We start from the raw sequence: 19,379 nt of genomic DNA, 5'->3' as shown, positions 1-19,379 counted from the left end.
TAAAACTTTTTCATGCAAAAATTAGCACACAGCCCAAGATATCAATCTATTTTAGAGGACAACTCTCTGCTGTTTCTCTTTAGATTTTTCTTTTATTTATTCTCCAAAGACATCTTTTGCTTTAGAGAAAAGACGGGATTTTAATTTTTGTCAAAAGGCAGTAACAAAAGGAACCATTTATAGTAGAAAGCTCTGCTTGGCTTTGAAGTATTCAGTTCAAATAGGTGCCTGTTAGAAGTACATTTTCTGGCACAATGTATAGTACAGTACATTTCAAATCCACCACAACTTGCATAAAAAATTGAATGAAAGTGTTAAAAGCTTAATGAAAATGTTAAAGGCAAAAACTTTACAAAAACACATTTCTTGGCTCTCAACCATACTTTAGCCCATGCAGAAGATCAAAACCCTTTTGGTTCAGTCTATAGCGTAGGACCGATAGACCCCAGGAAGGAGCCCTCCAGCCTGCTCGCCAAGAGCAGCCCTCCACCCTGTGTGTGCCGGGAGCAGTCCTGGGCTCCATGGAGCAGCTTCTGAGTTTCCTTCCAGGTGGTACAGCCTGGGAGAGATGTACAGAAACCATCTGCGTAGAATCATCAAATCACAGAATGGTTTGGGTTGGAAGGGACCTTTAAAGCTCATCTAGTCCAACCCTCTGCCATAGGCGGGGACAACTTCGGCTAGATCATGTTGCTCAGAGCCCCGTCCAACCTGACCTTGAATGTTTCTAGGGATGGGGCATCTACCACATCACTGGGCAACCTGTGCCACTGTTTCACCACCCTCAGTGTAAAAAATGTCTTCCTTATATCTAGTCTAAATCTACTTTTTAGTTTGAAACCATTACCCTTGTCCTATCGCAACAGGCCCTGCTAAGAAGTTTGTCCCCATCTTTCTTGTAGGCCCCTGTAGGCACTGGAAGGTGCTGTCAGGCCTCCCCGGAGCCTTCTCTTCTCCAGGCTGAACAACCCCAACTCTCTCGGCCTGTCCTCACAGCAAAGGTGCTCCAGCCCTTTTGTTATTTTTGTGGCCTCCTCTGGACCTGCTCCAACAGCTCCATGACTTTCCTGTGCTGACGATTCTTCTTGGCTGCTACTTCTCACTGACTCTTTTTTTTTTTTGAGGAATTCAGAACCTCAAGTCAGGTCCTTCATATTATGTCTATTTTAAATATCTAAGTGACTTGTGCAGAGTCATGCAATGACTCTGTTAAAAGGAGAGAGAATTAGAAGTGGGCTTCTGAGCTTCATGCTCTTCTGCTACATACTGGATTATCCATCTATCAATTAAAAAAAAAAAAAAAAAGGGAAAAAACCTGTCTTCTAGTTTCATCTCACCAACACTGCTGGAGTGGGGATATTGTCCAGGCTTGAGGAGAAGGAGGAAGAAACGAACTCAGGCAGTTTCCACAAAATCTACATTGTAGCCCTGAGCTTTTTGCTATTTTGCTTTTCAGCCAGCCAGAGGGGAGGTAACAAACTCCATCACAATAAAGATTTTATGATTTGCTTTCTGTATCTGTTTTCAAGCATGAAATCACCTTGTTCAGCAAACACGGGCAAAACCCATGACTATCTGTAAAATCAGGCTATTACTACTTACCTCTCCTTTCTGGAGAAAACGTGAGCCTTTATGTAACATCGCTAAAATACTTTTGAAATATTGCATATAAGATGCCATGGCAGTACAGATTATTTTGGTCACTATAATCTGATTAGAAACGCTACCCACTCCTACAACATTTGCAGAAACAGAAAAACAACAGAAGCTGTTTCACACAGTGGCAGCTGATCCCTGAAACATGTACTGCTGCACTGTAATGATGATTCACCGTTTAATGAGGAGATACAACCTTTTACCTCATAACAGTTATTTCACCATTATGAGACACTCAGCTGCCATATCGTTAGAAAATAACTGCTCTCTCACACGCTGCGTTTGGATCATAACCCGTGCAGCTACTGCTGTGCAAGCAGGAAGGACCGGAGACGTCGTACCTGGTTCTCGTCCTGCACCTCCATGCTGTACTGCGGCCCTGGCTGTACCTCCGTCACTTTCTCTCCGAGGAGGAAGCCCAGGCGAGTCATGAGTGTATTTGCTGCCTCATCTACGGATGGAGGGGGTCCCAGCTCCTGCTCGGTATCACCTAAACAGGAAGAGAAACAGATTTAGACAGCAATTGTTTGCCTTGGCTACTGCTCAGTGTTTTTACCAACAAAACACCGCTAACTTTTCATGCTGCAACGTCATTATCCGGGTTTTCAGGTTATTCATGTTTTTCAAGTCTGTTTTAACATTCCATGCTGGTCATTAATTTTAGGTTATGCATTGCTCCAGCTGTCAATACACGTTCCTTCTAACGTTAGCTGCGATTCCTCCTCTCGTTGCTTGTTACATTCCCAGCACCTCCCACGGAAGCAAACACAGCCACCCCTGTACCAGCAGCACCACCCGGGAAATGAGATTTCCTGGACCAACAACGGAGAAGGGAGAGGGGGCTCCTTCTCTTCTCTCATGTAGAAACTACCTAAGTTACTCACAGAGAAACCAAGGCCACACGTGCAAAAGCACTCCACGAGACGCAGAGCAGCCGACCTGCGCTACTAAGTGGTTAATGACAAAGGACAGGACAGAAAACCCGCGTGCACCTTCCACGATCATCTGCTGTTTCTGACACGCTCACGGTTCTGTAGAAAGCACTGCTCTCCAGACACCAAAGCCCCCTGTGCAGTCACACTGTGGACCACGATACAACACAAAGCCCACCTGCCAATTCTCCATCATCAAGTGTGTAAAATAGCTCAAAAACAACATTCCAGATAATTTTTCTGAATTTTTTCCTGCCATCCACAGGGAGAGCAGCACGGACAAGCTTCCAGCTACCAACGCACACCTGGAAAAAGGCCAGGCATGCATATTGACATTTCCGTATCTTTTTACTTTATAACAAAAGTTTGTAGAGATTTTCAACTCATAGTATCACAAAGGTAAGTCGGGTTCTGAACGTCCAGGTCTTCTCTGCTCACGCCAGCAGCACTACGAAAGCCTGAAGGTCAAGTTCTTTCCATGTTACACTGAAGCAATACTGTGTTTAGTGCAGTTGTAGGAGACTAACTAGGATTTGCAATTAGTCTACAGTTAATTATTCATCTGATAATGTACAAATCTGGAAAAGGGCCGATCTCCATTTTGCAGCTTTGTCCTGGCTCGGGGGTGCTCCAGCACTCAGCCTGAAGCTACAGTAAAAAGATGTTACTTTAAATATTGCTTTTTGATAACTACCTGAAAACCACAAATCACAGAATCTGGGATATGTATGAGACCTCAGAAAATTTAAACCTGTTGCTTAATTCCAGAAATTCCCATTTAGACTCACAACGTACATCTCACGGAAGCTTAGAGCAATTTTTCGGTGTCTCACCTGCACCACTGCAAATTAAAAACCCTGGAGCATCTCACATGCAACCGTGTCTGCATTCATAAGCACCATCAGCTTTGGGAGATGAGCATCTGGAGACGTCCTTACATGGTGACTTCACCGTTATGAAAATGGATTACATAGTATGATAATAGAAACTGTCTTCTAAGTTACTGAATCCCTATTGTACTGCTTTATACAACGCTGACGTGAATAGGATAGATTTAAGGTACAGACAAATTTAGATGGATGGCCTAATTTTCTGAACTGCTGACCACCCACATTCAATCTGTGGGCATTTACTATCTCTGGGAGTCAAATCCAGAACGCATACATTTATGTAAAATGAAAATTATATAGGCTTTTATTTCCAAGGTTATTTTTTCTTTTAAAAAAGTAGACTTTTAGAATTTATCCTAGATATCCACATGGAGGATATGGCTCCGTTCATAATTATTAGAAATTTATTATGCATTCCCCATTCTGGCTTCAGAACTCTTAATATTAGCATACTCAAACTGTGCTTTCACACCTTGGCAAAAAGGAAAAGCTGGACCTGTCTCTGCATTGCCCACCCAAGGGAGGATTTAGGGAGAATGCCTGGACTGCGCTGGGGCAGGCTGCAGGATGCTGGGCACAGCAGGTTTCCTTCCGCTCAGCGTTAGGAACCACTCCCAAACCTTGGAGGCTGGACTTAACCTTGCCCTTAAACCTCCCCTCTTTTAGACTACCCCTAAAATATCTCCAAGGGGCACAAAGCTGTCTTTCACCTGCAAAATAAAATTACGAGCTTCTCCCAGGTCACGGCATAAGAACACAGAAGATACAGAAGATAATAACTGTCTGCTGTGATAACAGCTCTAATTTACCTGCAAGATGCTGCTCATGGCACAAGGCATCAAGAGCTGCACCTGAAGCAGCTGAGCTCCGAGAGCATTGCATTTAGAGTAGAACTATCAATTATTTTGTTGTAACATGGCTTACAAAGTACAGATAACTTTGAACTTAAGCAAAGCACTATTGTACTGGATTATTCCCTCTTTTGGTTTTAGGTCTTTAAAAATAAGTGCAGTCATTTAATTGAGTGTCAAAGAAGAGACACAGCAGCTCCAAGATGCCCGTGAATGGGTATTATGGAAAGAACCTGTCACTTGCCTTTCAGGGTTGACAGTAAAACCTAATACTCTTTTTCTAAGTTCACCGCAAGGGCACAACTGTGTTTTTTTCTCCTTCTCCATGTGTGCTATCCAGTTGATACTGCAGCCAAATTTTACACACGCTTCAGCACATGGTTCCCCCAGCCTCACTGGGGAAATGTGAACACACAGCTGATAACAGAACTGGCCTGAGATATTTTTAGCTATTCTGACATGACTGCTATAACACACTATAACAGCTCCGACATACATACTACAGTCAACTCAAATAAGCAACCTCTAGTATATCAATAAACAGAACAAACTGCCCAGCTACACACACGCAAACCTAAGTCAATCAGTGGATTCCAGAGATCCCAACGCAGCTCACGGTCTGACGCTGCTGCACTGTGCTACATCACGCGCTTCTGCATACAGTCAGTAATATTAAAAACCGTATCAAAACGCTCAGTGCCAAGAATTTTAAACAAGAATAAAAACCCTTTAATTCCCTGACTCATTGCATGTGCATGAGCATTTCGAGGGGTTCTAGAGACTGGGTAACTTCATGTCCCTTTATGTTCAGCAGAAAGCAGACATTTTTAATATACAGACACAAAACAACAGGATAAAGGGTTGGTGCTGCTGGGCTGGGTAGGTGAACCATACCTACGTACCCACCGAGGTCTCCTGTTAGTTTCCCAGCAGCCATCAGACCACGTAACTTGTTCTTTTTCATGCCAGCTGACATCTCTAGTTAGCCGCTTCACTCGTTTACGTCTTGTTTGGTTTTAAGCAAGAGGTTTTCAACAATAAGCCCCGTTGCAGTGAAACAGCCAGGGATGGAACACCAGACCCACCTCGGCACCTGCCAGTAACCTGCGTGGTGCTGATGGGACACCCGAACAGAGCACGGACTCACCTCACCTGTATTCAGCTTTAGCCAGATATGAATTTACTTCTGATTACACTGTTGCTGATGATACCCAACTGGGAGGGGTGGCCGACACAGCAGAAGGCTGTGCTGCCATTCAGTGAGATCTGGACACGCTGGAGGGTTGGTCGGAGAGGAACCAAACAAAGTTCAACAAGGGCAAGTGTAGGGTCCTGCACCCCAGGGAGGAATAACCCCAGCACCAGGACAGGTTGGGGTTGACCTGCCGGGAAGCAGCGCTGCAGAGAAGGACCTGGGAGTGCTGGTGGACACCAAGCTCCCCATGACCAGCAGTGTGTCTGCGTGGCCAAGACGACCAATGGTACCTGGGGCACATGAAGAAGAGCGTGGCCAGCAGGTCGAGGGAGGTTCTCCTCCCCCTCTGCTCTGCCCTGGTGAGGCTACATCTGGAGTTCTGTGTCCAGGTCTGGGCTCCCCAATTCAGGACAGACAGGGAACTACTGGGGAGAGTCCAGCGGAGGGCTGGGAGGATGATGAGGGGACTGGAGCATCTCTGGTATGAAGAAAGGCTGAGAGAGCTGGGGCTGGTTAGCCTGGAGAAGACCGAGAGAGGATCTGATCAACACTTATCAATATCTAAAGGGTGGGTGTCTAGAGGAAGGGACCAGACTCTTCTCAGTGGTGCCCAGCGACAGGACAAGGGGCAACGGGCACAAACTGGAGCACAGGAAGTTCCATCTGAACACGAGGAAAAACTTCTTCCCTCTGCAGGTGACCGAGCCCTGGGACAGGCTGCCCAGAGAGGTTGTGGGGTCTCCTCTGGAGAGATTCCAAACCCGCCTGGACGCCATCCTGTGCGACCTGCTCTGGGTGATCCTGCTCTAGCAGGGGGGTTTTAGGGGGGTTGGACTGGATGATCTCCAGAGGCCCCTTCCAACCCCTGCCAGTCTGTAATTCTGTCATTTACCAATCCCCACGTGACAAATGCCTCTTCTGAATCTTATTAAAAATTATTTCCCTTTACAGCAAGGAATTTAATAAAGAAATTTTTCCCCGCTTGGAATTTGTTGTGTTTTGTTTCAAGGCAAGTGCTCCAAACCTGGAATCAGCATTTCAGGTCCTGAAGTCAGAGTCAAAACCAAAAGAGATTTACTAGATTTACTTGCCACTAGTCCAAGGACTTTCATCACGGATACAGCCCGCAGAGTACGAACACATTGCGGTGAATTGCTTATTTCTAATAACATAAATAAAAACCCATGAACAGCTCCAAGATAGATTAGTCTCAAAAGTTGTAGCCTGGTTGGAAGGAGAGGTAATTTGTCCAAGCAGTACCAGGTTGTTTTGGGGGGTTTTTTGGTAAGAAAAATGTAAGCAACCAGCCTTGCTTTGCACTGCAAAACCAAATGAACTTGAAAATAAGACATTCAGATTCTTTTGTAGTGAGCTATACATAAATTAAAGGTATCTTCTAAAAAGTGAGAAAAAAGAATAATGTTCAAAAGACTACATGAAATATGCAATCGAATTTTAGGTACAATCACCAAAAAGCTATACTAACAGATACTTCTTTCTTTTAATCCTTAATCTTCAGAAGAGACAGGTAATGTCAGCATTATATGACAGAAATAAATAAAAGCTCCTAGAGATGTGAAACAGGTTGTCCTTTTAGATGAAAACACTACACGTGTTTAGGCTATCTGGCATTTTTATCTATCAGAGCAGTAGAATGCTGGACACAGTAGATCAGAGCCTGCAGACTTAACCCTGCTGCATGCACAGAGCGGTCCAGAAGTGGAACAAACAGGAGCAAAAATCAGCAGGGCAAGAGCTTCCCATTCCCAGCACGGAGCCACAGGGAAGAAAGCAAAATCCCAAACCAGCACCAGCCACTCAGGCTTCTGTTCCTGTACCCAATGCTCCCTTACGAAAAGTCCAATCTTCATGGTAATGGAAAAAAAAATAAATCAAAAATCCAACACAAATGTGACTTAAGTAGTCTGAAACCAGAAGACAAAGAAACAAGAAAATGAGAACATGTGATCTCTCCATCTCTAGCCCTTGAGGAGCATACTATGATTTTTTTACTTATTTATTTTGCTTCTGGACTGAACTATACTGGAATAGATGCCACCAGAGGATGAGCTGGACAGGGAGACAAACAGAAGGTTAATTAGATCGGGGTCGGGAAAGCTGGGAGGCCACTTTGTGTTGCCGACGGCAGGGCGGTCTGTGGGACAGAAAAGCCTGTTGAGGCAGAGACTGGAGCACTGCGTTAGGAGATCGATTGATCGATCGATTGGCTGGGAGGAGGGCGGGGAGCGGGGACTGATCAGCAGCTGAGCCGTAAGGCCGGGGGGGTCCGCGGGGGCGGAGCGGAGGATGCAGGAGAAGACAGAGCATCGCTCTGCCACAGACCTGCCCGAGAGCACGTCACCCATTCAACAGCGCAAGAACAATTGTCAAATATTAGTAATAATTAATTTTTTTACATAATTTAGCTTCCAGAGTTGCACCAGATCTCAGCAGTGCACACCTCCATGCTTTCCAGCTACTTTTGTCATCCTTTTAAGTTAATGACTTTTTTTTTTTGACTGAACTGCAAAAATGCAAATTAGAAACATTATAACCTGAGCTTGTCAAGCAATTTAATAGCTCTAATCCTTCCTCCATTTAAAAAATTCAACCCACTTTACATATGTCAGAAGACCTCCGCAATTCACCCTGGAATTTACCTGATTTAGGCCTTTTAGGAGTAATTTTATGGATCCCGGCAACTCTTTCAGGTGTCTTGCCTACATATATCCTCAGTATTTTTGAAAGGGTCAACTCTAATACCTCTGTTAACGTCATACGCAGCAGGATGGAATTCATAAGTGCTCATAAATGTTCATAGCATTTCCTTGAAAATCAAATATATCATTTTATAAGCACAGTTATTAGGTTTGCTCTTTTCAAGAAAGCATTCAAAACGTACAATGTTTTTACACATTATCATTTTAAAACACTGTTTCTGTTCTGTCCTTTCAAATCCTGTTACGAAATCTGCCACATATTTCAGCTGCAATTGCTTACAAGCAAATGAAATTTCTTTATGATTTATTCTGTAATTCTGTGACTTGTTTGATAGCTACCATCGTCTAATCTTTCAGACAAATGATGTAGGGTAGCGCCCCTGGGAGACACTAACAATGTGTCTTTACTCCAGAGAATATTTTTGGTTTAATCATTATACTTTTACTTCCAAAACCAGACTTCGAACACAATTTAAATTACATCTGAAATCTATTTCAGCAAGTGGCTAACAAGAAGAACTGGGTAAGAGCTCACTTAGTGGCACCATCACAGAATTTACCTATGAAACTGATTTGTCTTAAAAATAAAAAATTCTTAAATTAGCAAAGAAAAAAATAGTTATATGCAAAGATTGAGCACCTATGGAACGCCAGAAATAAATGATACCATTTATCATTTTGATCTTCAATTACATAACTGTAGAGTTTTATCTAATGACTTCCCTCTCTCCATGTGACCTGAATCTGTCCCGTTATTACGTACGTCTGCTTTAAATTATTCAGGATACACTTGAGCTATATTTGCAAAACGCCCTTGACCATTTCTGCATATTCCCCTAATCTCAGAATTAATGGCAGATTTTTTTCATTAGCCTTGTTTACATCAAGAAGAAATTTTTAAAAATTTAACCAATACGGGATGAAGGCTGCCCCAGACGCATCGCTTTAAATGCGTATTTTTGTACTGCTACTCATCAGATACTTAGTAGTTCTGTGAGAGCAATGGAAAACGGTCCCACCAACTTAAATCACACCGTAGACAAGTGGCAAAGTAAACATATTCTCCTTGTACATTGATACCAAAGCTCTCCAGCTAGCCAAAAAACTAACACTGAACTAAAGATGTCCAAACCACAGCTCTGACTCGACCTGTGCCCCGTGTACTGCTCCAGCTCTGCTTTCTATAGTGGCTGTTGCCACTCTACCTAGTGATTTCTGTAAGAAAATTATCACTAATTCCACTAAGTCAGTCTCTTGCAGAAATTCCACAGACATTTCCTCTAAAAAGAAATTCAAACAAAAGAAATTCTCCTTTGCACTGCGTATAAATACTGCTTCCTAACCAGTCCTTCCCACTGCCTTTGCTGATGATGTCCTTCAACGTTCCTTCAAGTAGATTGTCAGAAAGACAGTTATTTTTAATCAGAAACGATACCGAGCCGGAGACAGGCAGTAAATGTAATTTCAATGCTATCATAAAATCTAATTCAATGCATTTCATGTTCTAGATTTTAAACAAAATCCTCTGCACACACATTTGGGAATAAATTTTCCTGCATTTCAGCTCCCATTTAAGTACCAAAGAAAAGGGAATGGGGGAAATGTGAGGACATTCAGTGCACTGATCACTGAACATGTATATAAAAAAAAAGGCCACGAGTATAAATATGAGCCCGGGTATGGGGAACATTTCCTAAAAGCGGGATTACACTTTGATCCCTGAAAAGGTTCCTGAGCTCTTTAACATATCAAGGACAACATGACCCGCAGTTAAGTCCCTCACTGATGGAAAGCAGAGATGCAATTATTTCCTCCTTTACAGTTTTGGTGGTTTAGAGATAAAACATCACCTGATCACGAACATGGGTCTGTTCTCCTGGCTCTAAACATACAACCTCTCATCAAACACTGACTGACCAAAGGCCTTGACTCTTAAAGTTGTTTGGTACTTGTTTTTTAGCTCTTTGAACTGACCTTCTATTCCAGACAAGTTTGAGGATGGTATCTTACACTCTCATTGATGCAGAGGGTTTTTTTAATATGATTCACAATCAAAAGAGAACAAATGCTCCCTTCAAATACTACTTGTTTGCTAAAATTTTTCTTTTGCTATATTAGGCACATCACATAGCATCCACCTAAACCATACATCATAACCCTGACACAAATCTCACAAAGGCGCGTTATGCGTCACGACTGCTAAGACCCAGGAGGAAAACCAAAAGCAGTAACTTTCTCTGCTCTCAAGCAAATTTAGTATCAAGTTTTCCTTTTGCGATGGAGTACAAATAAGAAACCCAGTTGCTCATGGTGCAAACCCAGTCGACCGGACGGCGGCACGGCTTCAACAGAAGATTGGAAACATACTCCCCTCTGAACATTTTTGGATGATGCTCGCTGCAGTGGGAATTTTGCACAGTGGGCAGCCCTCTGTAGAGGATTTTTAAAAATACCTTTTCTTCTCCCAAAATAGCTTTGCCAGGTCAAAACACAACTAGCTTATAATGAGACATAACTTTAGTAAGGCAAATGATGACACTTTACTGTAGCCTTTAACCACTGTCAAATGGGAGGTCGTGGGTTTATAATGGAGTAAGAAGAGACCACGACAGCATAAAGGCCTTTTCTTTACTATATCTGATACATCATCACATTCCCAGAATAAGTTTTATTATAAGCAAATCAGACTAAATTACGATCTTTGCATTTACAACACTGACAGCAACCTCTAAAACCTACTGCCATTATATACCTAAATAAGATTTCAAAAGTACTGTTTGGATATAAAAACTACCATATGAATGTAATAATCTACTGTTACCACTTATTGGAATATCAAGTATAAAACATTACTGGATGATTCTTACTTTCTATGTGAGAAATTGCATCATATATTAAAAAAAAGTCCCGCAGCGCTCAGACAGGGTACGTTCACGCTCTCAGAAGCAAAAGGACCCGGCATGCTGTTACGTGGTGCAACCGCAAACTAAAATATTCTCAGGTAACCCAGCAGCGGGCTGAGATGCAGTAACTCCATCACTTCCAGTACTCGCATGGACTTTTGTATAACTGTTGTAGGCAATTCTAGTAGCACCTCTAAATGTAACAGAGTATTTTCTGTGCTTTTCGGTACTATTTTCAAACAGAGCCAACACCTAGGGCTGTTGCTAACTAGCATCCCTTCAGTGATTAGAGGGGGAAAACCCAACCGTCCGTTTGGATGAGATCCATTTAAAACTTGTTGTTTCTCTACAGCATAAACCATATTAACGAAAATCTTATGCCGCCCAAAAATAAACCTAACCATGCTGTCATCGCAGCGCGTTTCAGTTACACAGCATATGATCTGACATTTCACCCATGTAATTTGGGTGGAAATACCACACTGAAGATACTGAAGGGGGGGAGGCACAGGTGAGAGCCATGCAGGTAACCCCCATCACATCTCCTCTTGCTGGGTAAGCAGAACAGATGCTGAGAAGAGACGGGAATAGAGCGGGGAGCCCAGGAACGAGACACTTGCTCCAGATGCCAACACGTGTGGTGGGACAACACTTCCCCGGAGGGACGGGGACTCCCCATGGGAACGTATAGAAGAGCTAGGGGGGACCTGACTCAGAAGACAGCAAGTAGAGGAGTCTGAGAGGAAGGCTGCTACAATATCAGACCAAATACAACAGTTTTGGACCCTGCAATAAGTTCCAGACCACTGGAGGACTTTGACGATACAGTGGTATAATTAATGCTTCCCAGCAAGGCTGTACTTTCCAACTGGCAGCTGGCCAAAATTTTCATGTTTGGATTCAAAGTCATTATTTTTCAAGTGATTAGGAGTCAAATAATTAGTGACATAAGATGTCAAAAATTCTCCTTAATAAAGCAGACAATCTACTGCGATGCAGGAGATTATGAGCAAATCGATCTCCTTTCTTCTGCGTACAAGTGCAGCTGTGCTGCCCAGGAGAAAGGAACAGACAGGATGAGGGGAATACGATGATCAAAACAAATTACAGCAAGGGTAACGATATTCACGCTGGATAAGAATAAAGAAGTATTTGTTCTGCAGTCCTGCGGAGGGTTAGGAAGTCAAGGCAACTGGTAAGAGAGCAGAAGTAATGGTGTGGCTTTCAGAGCACCACATATTTTCACTTATGAGAAGCTCTCCATAGTATCACTGAAGTTCAAGTACTTTTTGCACAGGACAAAAAAATACCCCGAAAAGCATCCGTTGGCCTCATGTATGCGTTAAGACATGGGAACCAAGCTTATAAAAGAATTGAGCAGTTTTCTATAAATGCATCCACTCCTCCTTCTATCATTAGGGCTGGTAAAATTAACATTGAGGCGTTTTTGCCTCTATAATGAGTTGAAACAAAATAATAGTATCTCAAATCATTGTAGAGAAAAAAGAAGGAAAAAAAAAAAAGAATAATAATTATTGACCACTTCCTCTAGACTGTAAAGCACTTGGGAATAAATATCTGAGCCAGAAGGAAAAAGGGAAGGCTAATTGGCACAACCATTATTTCCTTCCTTTTTGCCTCGCTTAGCATCCCAGTATTTCCACTTGTGACAGGCATAAATGTAAGACTAACTTCAAACTAAACTCAGCCTAAAGAACTCCTACAGAACTCAATAGCTCCGGGAGCTCAGATAGAAGATGAGGTTTGTGTAAAGACGACAACAGTACTGCAAGCAGGAGCCCAAAGACAACCAGGACAGGACTGTCACAGCCAGGTCAGGGCTGCCATGGCGCTGGGACCCTCAATGCTGCCCTTGAGCTGGCACCGAACACGTGCCGATGCACAGGTAATTCAGCCTGACAGATGCTGAGTGGAGACAGAACTACCACAAGATGAACAAAAGCTGAAATGATTTCCCAAATCTCATTTGATAGGTAGTATCTTTGCCAAATTGGAAGTATTGATTGGTCTTTTCTCCCGAAGAAAGGAAAATCTGGGAACAGTGATTTAGTTTTGCCTAGAATTTACAATTATAAAATGCAAGTGCAGACCAGTGGTCCTGTGACACGTCACGAGGACACTGAGAAACACCAGAGTCTTTAGCAACAAGTGAGCAGCACTGCTGGGAGTTCAAAAGGCACATTTTACTTATTCTGTCAGCAATAAATTGAGATCCTGAAGGTGGAGAAATGGCTGAAGATTTCAGTAGGATGACAGAGGCAGCAGATGCCTTTAATGACTAAGCATAATAAATAGTCCAAAAGAAATTAAGCAGAAGACAAGCACAGAGACAGATTTGTTACCTGTTACCTACGGGGGGGGGGAACCCTTCCATCTTTTCAATATGAATGATTTCTTGGTCTGAGACAGGATATTTTGTACCTTTGCAAAATACGTCAGGTTAGAGAGAAATCAATGTCCTGTTATCTAAGCCAGAACTGAAATTGCTTCAGACTGAAATTCTAGGTAAGTTATCTGTCATTAGAAGGTCCAGTGACTGGTGAAAGATACGGTGACTTATGTTTCATTATTAGCCATGCCTTTGTCCCATCCGTAATAGATACTTTTGTCTTACAGATGGGTATGTTAGGCCAGCCAAGGAGCTGAAGATGGAGCCATGTGCAGACAAGGCGATAAGAAGGCATTTGAGCATCCAAGGACTATCAGGACAGTGTTGGAGGTCTGCATTAGGCTGAGGGTCCAAGACTTGCAATCGTTCCATGTACATCACCTACCTGACCAGTCCCTGAACTTACCTAATCTTCAATTTTGCTTGTAGCCAAAGCACAATGTTCTACACCCAAAGACAGCTAAGCGGCATGGATGGTCATCAGAGTACAATCCTGGAGCAAAACGGTGACCCACACCAGTACCGAAGACAAACCCTACACATCAGCTTCCCAACACAACTGATGCCTGACTAATCCGCATAACTCAGAGTACCTTGCTTCAAAGGCCATCACACTTTTGCAGCCATACTGCCCAAGTTGCAATATTTGGGAGCAGCAGTGGCCGATTGCCCTTGTTTAAAAAAAATAAGATACTGGAAGAGGAAACTCCTCTGCCAGGAGTCACTCATTCAATGAGAAGTCTGACCTTGTCTGGCGCTGTCCATCAGCAATGAAAAGGATAAGTACACAGGTCAGGGAAAGTCTCCGATGCTCCATCCATACAAGAAAGTCTCATATCAAGCACCTGGTCACATCTGCTCAGACATGGAAGAAAAGGAGGCTTTACACTGATCCTTGTAGGCCCATCACCAACAGTTTCAAAATCAACAGGGTTGGTTTGCTTGCATATATATTTACTCACTGGCAAGACAAAAAGCTATAAATATTCAGTAAGCCAAAGTATTAGCACAAAAAAGTTACTGTTTCCGAATAGAACAACTGAAAAGAAGCACTCCTGTTTGATGAAGCAAAACGACTTGTTAGACTTCCTGGGATCCATCCAGACGGGCAGACAAAGGTGCTAAGTTGCAGGAAATTCTGATGCTAAATTAAGTATCTGATGGGCAACACACTTCAGGGGCCACCTAGGTTGAATGTTTTGGCAGTAGCTGCAACACTTCAAAGTTGGACAGTTCTTCACATAAACAGAATTTGGATCACTTAAAGCCTTTTTTCCCCCTTTTTCCCTTTTTATTTTTCCCACAGACAGATGAAACCAAAACCTAGGTTGTAAAGGGAAGTTGGTTAAGAGATCACATCAGGAAGCTTCAAGAATACCAGGTCATCTGAAGTTATTTAACAGTTAAAACATATGGCAATAGCATATGGAATTTGTATTATGTTCAGTTTTTCTCTTGAGCATCTCCCCTTTGACGAGAAGGTTCAATAAACCCTAAATTGTAAACGCAGCCACTGTTCTCTGAGCTGCAGCTTTCAGTTTGCAGCAAACCCAACTATACCTAATGGGAAGTGGTCTATGGCTAATCCCAAACAGATACACATCTGAAACTCTAAAAACACCTTCACTATTCCTCTCAGAATCAGAATTTCAGACCAGGGTGGGGGTTGGTTTGGTTTGGTTTATTTGTCAGAGTTAAGTTTTGGAGGGTTAATCCAGGAATTTATTCTGAAACTGTTTCCACCTCTCAGTACAGCAGAAGAAACCAGCACTGTCCTCCCAAGAGAAGCGTGAGAAAAGTCAATCGCTTCCATAGCAACCGACGTACCGAATTGCCATGACTCTCTTGTGCAATTAGGGCTGATCACAACGATTTCCCATTCCCTTCAGGTCAGTGGGCTTGATAAAGCTGGGACAGCCACAAGATTCAACAGTAAAACCATTTGTCAAGCCATGGTTGGTTTGATTATTCCCCTGCCTTCCTCCCAATTCATCACTGTCCAACATGACAGAGGTTGGGCAAGGATCCTGCTGGTCGAATTTGTTTGGGGTTTTGTGGGTATTTTGGCTCATTGCCTGTATTTTCACCATGAAAAATCAGAGTACAACTCTGTTGCATGCATTCCCTATTAAAGGCCTTTTTCTAACACCTGAGAAATGTTTTGTTATTTTAAGAGAAGTATGTAGTTTGTGTAAAATGAAAAATACACATTTTACATGATGAAAAGAAAGAAGCAGCAGCAGCAGCATGCTGATGTCAACCTCAATGATTCTTTAACCAAAGAAAGAGAAAAAGGAGCGATGAGATGAACATAAACGACACTGCGATGGTAAATCACCCTTTGCTGTCCGTGGCAGCGGCACTGCTGGGGTACCTAACTCAATTAAGGATGGAAACGGATGCCTGCCAGCCTAATGCGGAACAAGCAAACATCCCCTGGCCAGACATTTAAGACTTGTGTCCCAAAATTTCTGAAGAGGAATTTAATCAAATGAAAAGATACTGTCATAACATACTTAGCCTTTGAAACATAATGACAAGGTAATAAATCACACAAAATGCAACTGCAAACATTGATCTAAGACAAAAGGCAATTACCTGAAAGCACCATCCATCTCAGACCGTTTCCAACAGGTTTCCTCAGCACTTGTAAGTCAAAACATGCTTTAGCTACCATGCCAAAACCAAAAAAAAAACAGGTCAAAGAAAGATGCCCTCATGATATACAACTCAAAAAACCAAGAAGCCAGGATGCTGTTCACTACACACACCAGCAGGCAGGATTGGTGAGGTGCAATAAATTTTGGGGAAAAAAATATTACACATTAAACTGTGAATCACTAGACCATTACAGAAAAGGTTTAACAGTTGAACAACAGAGGTTTGAAGGTCAACTCCTGTTCTTCCATTGTCTTGGAAAGTCTGACAAGAAGGAACATGCAAACGTCTCTGCCAAACAGTGTCCGGAGGATCAGAGCTGAGACAGGGAGGGAGGACAGATCAAAGTCACCGCTAAGTCAAGAAACAAGGAACAAGTTCTCCACCATAGACACTCCAAGTCAAAAAGAGCTTGATTGAACTCTAAATGACCACTGCAATGACAAAAACTTTTACAGAAATGTAATTCTGATAGAAATGGGTTTCTCAAAGCCATGAAACAGCTTTTTTTTGTCATCTTAAATGCAACAGCTATAAAATGTGGGCCAATTTCTGCTTTCACTTAAATAGATTAAATTTATCTTACAGAATTTAATGTCCTTCCTCGGCAAAAAAAAGAGTATCGTTCCCAAAAAAAATTATGCATCAAGCTTTGTCCTTCCTATTAGAAGTTCCCTCAAAGAGACTAGCCACCTGATTCTTCTTTTTCCTTCCTCAAAGTTAAAACGTCTAGGGCACATCACCTCATACACTGATTCACATTGCAAGATGTCAAAAGCAATAATTCTCCGCAGCAGCACGAGAGGCCAAGCGGTGGCAGGGTGGTTGCTCAGGAAACCACCTCCCTGGAACGTGCAGAAATTTGCCTGAAGCCTTAAAATAAACATTTTAGCATTGAGCAAAATTTCGTCTCTAGGCATCTCAAATTGAAATAATCATTTCTATATGCAGAGTAGATAATGTTCTCTCCTCGTTGCTATTTAGTGTTTTAAACTGCCTTTAAGTGTATAATTAATTGCATTACTTGTCAGGGATCACTTTACAAACCACTCCACCCTCACTCAACTGCTAGGCTCTAGCATATCTTCAGCCTTATTTTTTTTCCTTCTTTCAACTCATATCATCATTCCTGGAGACACTCAGGATTTAACACCATGTGCTAACATCCTTCACAGGATGCACATGTTTTAGAGGAGGGTTAAAATAAGCCTAACACTGAAGAAAGGAGCTGCATTTCCCTGGAAAACTGATTACAGGCAGTGCCTGCAGGCTTCGCCACAGTCCAGAGTAGGACTTGGCCCCTCTCCCTCCACCTCCCCATCCGGAGCTGGACGCTATGCCCAGACTCAAAGTCCTTTAGTCCTTATGAGTTGTCCAGACCTTTGGTTTTTCTTTTCTTCTTTACACAAGGATCCTTCTCCAGCCACCTACTTTTTTCCAAGGTCTCATCTCCCAAGCTCCTTTAGCCCAGCAATACCTCTAGCCCTTGTGTTACCACTATTTTCACAGCAGGAACCATAAATCCAGACAGATAAAGCATAATCCACTCCTACAGCAGAAGATGAGCAAACATCCACAGGGTAACTGCTCGCCAGTGACCAGCTCACCTCCAGAGCTGCAGCACTGAAAGAGGAAAATTGCTTCAGAAGCCTCCCCAACGCATTCCCCCATTCCCTCTTCACCCTCCCATCCCTCGTTGCTTGCAGCCAACGTGAACCTGGCCGGGCCCTTCAGAACCTGCAGTCCCTGGACCTGGGCAAACGCAGGATTCCCAGCTAGATGAGGTCCCGGGCACCAAGCGTGCATGGACACGATGGACAGGGGCTCCCCAGCAGCTCCCCAGGCACACACGTTTTTGCCATCTGAAACCCCTAATCTGAAGTTTCTACCTTTACTGCAAGTTAGTGCTGTTCACTAGCATGTACTATGACAACTCTCTTTCTTGATCTCGCTTCTTCTTTCCTTCCTTAATGATGCTTCATGTTTCTTTAATGATACTTCAAGGCAGCAGGAAACTCCACTTTTTCTTTCAGATCACTACACTACCAGCAAGAGGAGGAGATCAAAAGGCAAAAAAACCCATCGCAGATCCCATTGTCAGAGCCAGCTCCTGGGCTTGGCAGGAGTCCTGCCCTTCAAAACACCCTGGCAAGAGAAGCTGGGGCAGGGGGGAGAGACACACTTGCTAATGCAAGACATGGGAATGTGGAATTTATGCTTTTTAAGCCAAATTTAAAATTCAATTTTAATTCTCTGTGGATGCAATCATAATATTTATAATTATTAACAATTATAAACATGACAGTAGAAGCTATTTAGTTAGAAGAAGAAAGAACTGCAACAGCAAAATTTTAATTGTAATTCATGATGACTGAAAAAGAAGGAGCACTTTTCACAGCAACTGTGGCCTCAAAGGAGGCACTTCCAAGCACAGGGACTGGCTTTTTGTTCTAAGACAACTCCTCTTTCAAACACAATACATTAAAGAAAGCCCACGTTCAAGATTTGAACGCTCAATTAATTCCCCCAATTGTGAATACTCTATAAGCTCATCATCCACAGAAATAAACAATAGCTTGATTTCAGAGAATCATTTATTAATATGACCTTTTCTACTGTAGCTATATATTTAAGAGGAAGACGTCACATATTTACATGCCATTTCAAAACACTGGCCATCCTTTCACCCCATCCAAGGCCTATGCTGAACATGGGCCCCTTTGCTTCGTAAACCTGGAAAGCCAGGTGAGGAAACTGCAAAATTCAGAAAAAAAATGCACCAAAACGCTGCTGCTTTACGATAGGATGGTGCCAGTCCCAGCCGCCTCCAAGGGCGGCACCTCCACAGCCTCCAGCCCTCCGCAGGTTGTCACTTCCAAGTTAGGAAGAATCTGGGAATTGATATTGAGCTGGCGGGGAGATGCAGCTATATAAAGACTTAACAGCATTCACACATCTGCATGAGGTCTGTCTGGGCTTGAAGGTATTTATGCAACTGCCTGCCCGAACCGTCAGACGCATACGGAGTTAAGCCAGGGAGGGACACAACCCACTTCTATTTGTGTTTCAACCAGAGGCCTCTAGCAAGATGTATACTTTTATGAACAATTACTATGGGATACATAAATTAGAAGCTATTTCTTAAAAAAAAAAAAAAAATCAAG

The 19,379-nt window shown here is 42.8% G+C and overlaps 1 protein-coding gene across 15 annotated transcripts in view; it reads right to left on the bottom strand.

The window, feature by feature from the left end:
- TANC2 (tetratricopeptide repeat, ankyrin repeat and coiled-coil containing 2) overlaps nucleotides 1–19,379 on the bottom strand; it is a 250,259-nt gene that overhangs the window by 106,907 nt on the left and 123,973 nt on the right. For all 15 annotated transcript variants that reach the window (XM_054801162.1, XM_054801168.1, XM_054801160.1 and 12 more), the window contains one exon: nucleotides 1,998–2,146. In XM_054801162.1, coding sequence (XP_054657137.1) covers nucleotides 1,998–2,146 — 149 coding nt within the window. The remainder of the gene's footprint in view (nucleotides 1–1,997; nucleotides 2,147–19,379) is intronic.

The sequence above is a fragment of the Grus americana genome, chromosome 22 (assembly GCF_028858705.1).
Source record: "Grus americana isolate bGruAme1 chromosome 22, bGruAme1.mat, whole genome shotgun sequence".
NCBI classification, from domain to species: domain Eukaryota; kingdom Metazoa; phylum Chordata; class Aves; order Gruiformes; family Gruidae; genus Grus; species Grus americana.
This window is presented reverse-complemented; position numbering and strand designations above follow the sequence as displayed.